Source organism: Cucurbita maxima, unplaced genomic scaffold (assembly GCF_002738345.1).
Source record: "Cucurbita maxima cultivar Rimu unplaced genomic scaffold, Cmax_1.0 Cma_Scf00026, whole genome shotgun sequence".
Lineage (NCBI taxonomy): Eukaryota > Viridiplantae > Streptophyta > Magnoliopsida > Cucurbitales > Cucurbitaceae > Cucurbita > Cucurbita maxima.
In genome coordinates, this window is record NW_019272042.1 from 940,718 (window position 1) to 946,717 (window position 6,000).

Consider the following 6,000-nt stretch of genomic DNA (forward strand, 5'->3'; position numbering starts at 1 on the left):
AGGTAAAAAAAAAAATCTCTTCAACCCAACCTAACTCGTGTACACTCCTAATAAGTATGAGTTTTCTTCTTACGGTTGGAAAAAGACAAAAGTCGGTTTGAAAGCTTAAAATTTGAGGGTTGAAAGTGTTAAAGAATACCGAGCTACATTTTTCTTGAACATGATTCTATTCCGTACTTGAATATGTGGAAAAGCATTATAACGACAGAAGTTTTGATTCCAAAACAGAAATTATTAAAGCTGCACAACATATATATTCATCAACCTTACGATCGAGATTATATTTTTAATCTTTATATTTTGATCTACCTGTATATTTTTCACAATTATATCTCGATACTTATATGTATGTTCTTAAAAGTTTACCATTATAGAAATGGAGTTACGTGTTATATGAATGAACTAGATTTCATGCAATTGTCGATATCACATGCGAATCTCCCTCTTTGATAAAAAATTCGACGTAAAAAGTTTATTGGTAATATGTTAAAGAACTTAGAAGTAGGCTTTTAACTTACCAACGTGAACCTATATCGTTGAGCTTATAAACACGTAGACTCTTTCTCCGAGTTTTATTGACCAAAGCTGACAACAATGAGCTTGGCAACACCTTGTTAACTAGTAGCAAGTGAATTTATTCGTTTTTATGATTCCAAAATTAGGTTTTTGACACTTTTGGATAAAGCAATAGAAAATTGGTTTACCATAAAGCATATAGGAGGTAAGGATAGATGCTGAGCTTTAGCATTTGCCCCCATGGGTTTGGAATGAGGTAGTCATAGTTGGGTTAGGTAATCATCGTTGTTGTCGGGATAGTAATATGCGGGTACTAATAATATCACACTTAGATTTTCGTTTAATCCACGAAGACCAGCCTCTAACAGAGAAAGAAATTCTTATTTAAAAGAAAGGAGAGAGATTGAAACGAGGTTTCTCCCTATTAGTTAAATGAGATCCACGACAACGATCGAGATAGACAAATCGCTAGAAAAGACTTTCCTATCTTTTTACAACTTGTGCACATGTCAACATGGGTCGCCCAGCCCTCAAAACACTGTAGCCTTGAGCCCGTCCACAAAGCACTCCAATTCAAGATTCGAAGACCGATCGGTAGCTGGGATTTTAGGAAGCTGTAAAGAGATTGAAGAGGAATCCCATGAATCCAATGTTTAGGAAGATAAAGAAGCACATAACGCCACCAGCTTACTAATCAATGAGTGACCCTCTTAACCCTAATACAAGTAACAAAGGAAAAGGGTAGGACTTCTTTCGTCGTAGTAGTGGGCGGGTCTCCGGACCATGTTACCAAGTTCTTCGAGACTAAATCTCCTTCTTATCCGAGCTCCTTCTAGTAGAGTAGTTAAGAAGTACTTGTAACCGTTCAAGCCTTTTTTCTTCTGACTTCCCTCTCAAGATTTTTAAAATGCATTTACTATGAAGAGATTTCCACATTATTATAAAGAATGCTTCAATACCCTCTCCAATCAACATGGGATCTCACAATCCACCCTCTTCAGGGTCCAACGTCCTCACTAACACTCGTTCCTCTCTTCAATCGACGTGAAATCTGACAATCCACTCCCCTTCGAAGCCCAACGTCCTCGCTAGCACACCGCCTGGTGTCCACCCCCTTCAAGGCTCACTGTCCTCGCTGGCACATTACCCGATGTTTAGCTCTGATACCACATTTCTTGCTGTGCCTCGAAGGGGGGTGGATTGTGAGATCCCACACCAGTTGAAGAGAAGAACGAAACATTCTTTGTAAGGGTGTAGAAACCTCTCCCGAGCAGACACGTTTTAAAAAACTAGAGGGAAACCCTGAAAGGAAAAACCAAAAGAGGATAATATCAGCTAGTGGTGGGCTTGAACTGTTACAGTACAAATATGAAAATCCATTCCTATAATAAAGTATGCAAGCTTATATGCTCGGTTGAACATCAATTTGACTCGTTACTAAATTAAGCATTAGAGTGTGTTGAATAAGACATCACACTAAGCTAGGAAAAAGTAGGAAAAAAACAGTCAGAATCACACAACAAGCTTGTTAAAGTATTTCAAAAGAATTCCCAAAGTTGGGATTCTAAGGGGACAAAAAGAATAACAAAGTAGTTTACTTGTAAAAGCAAGTGAACTAATAATTAGTTGAATTCCCGGATTTGAAGGTCTTAACCCCTTTAACCTCGACAGGAATAAGATTATGTATATTATTAATGAGGACAGAACAATTAAATTAGGATAATTATTGGTCGGATTGTGCTTTGTAAGAACAACCATGCTCTTTACTCCAAACAAAATCAGATCTTTGTTCCTTACTAAAAGGCATAAGGAAACATCAACTGCCTGTGTTTAAGGAAAGAATAGATTCTAAGCAGCAGTGATCTTTGTCCTATGTTTTTTTTCTTCTTTCTTTTTCACTTTTCATCCTTATAAGGTGAAATTTTTTCTAGGAATTGAATAATTTGTGTTACGGTAACCGCCCAAACCCACCACTAACATATATTGTCCGCTTTGACTTATTATGTATTGCCGTTAGTCTCACAGTTTCAAAATGTGTCTTTTCGTGAGAGGTTTCCACTCCTTTATAAAAAGTGTGTTGTTTCCCTCTCTAACCTACGTGAGATCTCACAATCCACTCCTCTTAGGGGTCAGCGTTCTTACGGCCACATCTCCCGGTGTCTGGATCTGATACTATTTGTAACCATAGCTAACAAATATTGTTTGGTTTGACTTATTATGTATCGCCATCAGCCCCACAGTTTTAAAACGCATTTTTTAAGGAGATGTTTCCACACACTTATTAGGAATAAGAAAAATAATACAATACTATTCTTTAGATAGGGTTTCTCTTTACTATTGTCTCTTCATTTACCATTCTTCTAACACCTATAAATACATAATCTAAATCAAATAAACAATCAAAACCCTTATTTTCTCTCTATATCTATCTTTTTTCCCCTTTCTCTTCCCATTTCGTTTCTTTGTGAACCCATGTTTTTGGTTCCACCAAGAACCCTACCACTTCACTAGTTCATCACAAACAGCAAAACTTCAAGAAAGGATTGATCCTCGAACCTTCTCCAACGACATCATTACAAATCTGATTTGCACGTAACATCGTTAGGATGATAAAATAAAAATGATATCGATATTTATAGCTTATTGGTTGAAATCCTCATTACAACAGTAGATCGAATCACGGATAGTGTTTCCAATGTTTCCTTGATGCTTCTATGAGTTCACTATTTTTTTAGACTGAATACCAATTTAGGGTTTATGGACTTTTGTGATGATACTCAAGTAAAGAAAAGGTACATGAATAAACCAAGTTTTGTTACTCAATCATAAGAACTCCATAGTTAAGCATGCTTTGCTTGAAACAATTCTATGTTGGATGACCTCCTAGAAAATTTTCTAGGATGCATGTGAGTGAGAACAAAACATGTTGAAAAACTCGGATTGGTCTGTGGGGATGATTTTCACTTTTAGAAACAAGGAGTAAGAAACGTGACCATATCACAAAGGAATGTTGAAGCCATCAGGTATCAAATCCAGATTTCAAACCCTGGTTCGATTTCTGGACATTGGTCGTTACAACTTTTATACCATATTCAATAAACATGCGATTGAGAGGATTCAAACACACACTTTATATTAAATGAGGTTGACAACCATTTAGTTATTGAAAATTAAGCTGTAAATACTACTAAATATATATATTTTTTAAAAAAACTTATTCTTATTATTAAAATTTAACTAAGAATTCAAATCAATAATTAGAATTAAAGCTTCCAAGGAATATTTTCTTTTAAAACAAAATGCCAAACTTAGTGACCACTTTAACTCGTTTTGTTCTTTATGAGCTTTACAAACCAGATGGTGTGCCTAGCTGAACCTGAAATCTCTCCTTAACTTAGGGTTTCTTTTTCCATACTTTAATAATAAAGAACTCTAAAATAATAATAAAAAACAATAAATAAATACAAATCCATCCATTACAACCTTTTATTGCATGTTTTTTATGAAAGGCTATATGCAAAGAGAAATCAGGTATGCATGCCACCATACCAAAACTAAATAAACTAATACAAAAAAAGATTAAGTTCAAAGCTCCCAACTTTTTGATCGAGATATATTTTAAGTTCATAGCTTAATTGACAAATATTCATTTTAAATTTTTTCAAATTAATTTATTTCGCTCACACTTGTCTATATTGGGAGGAGTCTCACATTAACTAATTAAGAGGATGATGCACGAGTTTATAAGTAAAGAATACATCTTGTACGAGGTATTTTGGAAAAACCAAAAACTAAGCTGTGAGAGTTTATGCTTAAAGTGAACAATATCATATCATTGTGGAGGGTCGTAGTTTCTAACATGGTATCAGAGTTATGTTCTTACTTTAGTCATGTCAACATAATCCTTAAATGTCGAACAAAAAAGTTGTTTAACTCGTTATTTGAAACATTAATAAAGGAAGTAAATGTTTTCACGTGAAATAAGGCCATATATAATTCATATATTTTTAATTCTCAGAGTCAAAGTATGTCACTAATACTAAGGTTAATTAGACGATTTAAATATTTATGGCCCAAACAAAATCTCACATGAACTTAAAATGGTATATCTAATATAGACAAAATTATCCATACCCAACTTATTTAGATATATAAACTTAATTAAACGTATCTATCTCGAGACACAATGTATGTGTGAATCCCATATTAGTTAGAGAGGGGAATGAAACATTTCTTATAAGGATGTGGAAACCTCTCCCTAACAGATGCGTTTTAAATTCGTGAGGTTGACGGTGATACGTAACGGGCATTGGCCTCCAAAGAGGGTGGATTGTGAGATTTCACATCAGTTAAAAGAGGGGAACGAAGCATACATTATAATGATGTGAAAAACTCTCCCTAACAGACACGTTTTAAAATCGTGAGGCTGACAACGATACAGTATGACAATAAAAGTATAACATTTGACTTTCCAACGTTCTTTTTCTTTTTCTTTTTGTTTTTTTCACTATTCATAGGTATTCTTGTGATGGAAGGCAAGGTGGCCCCGCTAAGGCAATTTATTGAAGCTCAATCTTCACGTAGATTGTTGTTTAGACCAAAAAACAGTTGTTTTTGCTGGTGTCTTCACCTTTATGTTACTTTCCATTTTGGGTTATAAATAGGGTATGAATGTTAAGATAACAAAACACAGAGACAACAACGTTATTCCCTTTTCCTCCTTCAGACAAGATCTCCAATCTTTTAGCCTTCCACAAAACCATGTCTGTCTTAGCTCCAAAAATACCCTCCACCCCAATGGCCAACCCTAGGCTTCAAACTCACAAGGACGAGTTGAGTTTGAAAAACCTATCGGACGACGTCGTTGTAGGTCACATATATTCTAAGCACCGTGACGATGATACCGTCAAAATCGATGTCAATAACTACATTTCGTTTCTCCAAAGTATTTTTGCCTATGTTGATCAAATCCACGAAGCTTCTTTTCAAGTAACTTACAACATGTTTTATATATTTTCTTGTTCTGGTTCCGTTCGATTTCTCATTTATATATGACTCAGTTGTTTTTTTGTAGGGCCATGATGGACGTGTTATATATTCCGAAGATTCATATAAAGCCAATGTGACAATTGATCCACCGCTTGATATTCTTCAGAAAATTTCTATCAAGGTTATTTAGTTTACAAATTTATTTGGGTTGTTATTTACTTTTTACTGATATTTTCAAAATTTAAACTAAAATTTTAAAACTTTATTTTTATTTTTATAAATTTAACAATGATTTTAAATATAAAAAATAATTACAATTTTCAAAAAAATAAAAATAAAAATAACATCATCTCAATTTCTTGTGTTTTTATTTTATTTTTCAAAGTATAATAAATTGGGATGGTTTTAACTTTTTCTAAAATTAGGAATTGAATATTGAAGGTCGAAGAAAATTGAAATAATAGTTTTTTTTTTTTTTTTTTTTTTTTTTAAAAA

At 33.9% G+C, this 6,000-nt stretch overlaps 1 protein-coding gene across 1 annotated transcript in view; it reads left to right on the top strand.

The window, feature by feature from the left end:
* Positions 1–5,206: 5,206 nt before the first annotated feature.
* The window catches only part of LOC111499363 (protein SIEVE ELEMENT OCCLUSION B-like), a 4,728-nt gene continuing 3,934 nt past the window's right edge, over positions 5,207–6,000 (top strand). The window contains exons 1-2 of the mRNA XM_023150937.1: positions 5,207–5,505; positions 5,591–5,686. Of these exons, the coding sequence (XP_023006705.1) occupies positions 5,278–5,505; positions 5,591–5,686 (324 nt within the window). The 5' untranslated portion in view covers positions 5,207–5,277. The remainder of the gene's footprint in view (positions 5,506–5,590; positions 5,687–6,000) is intronic.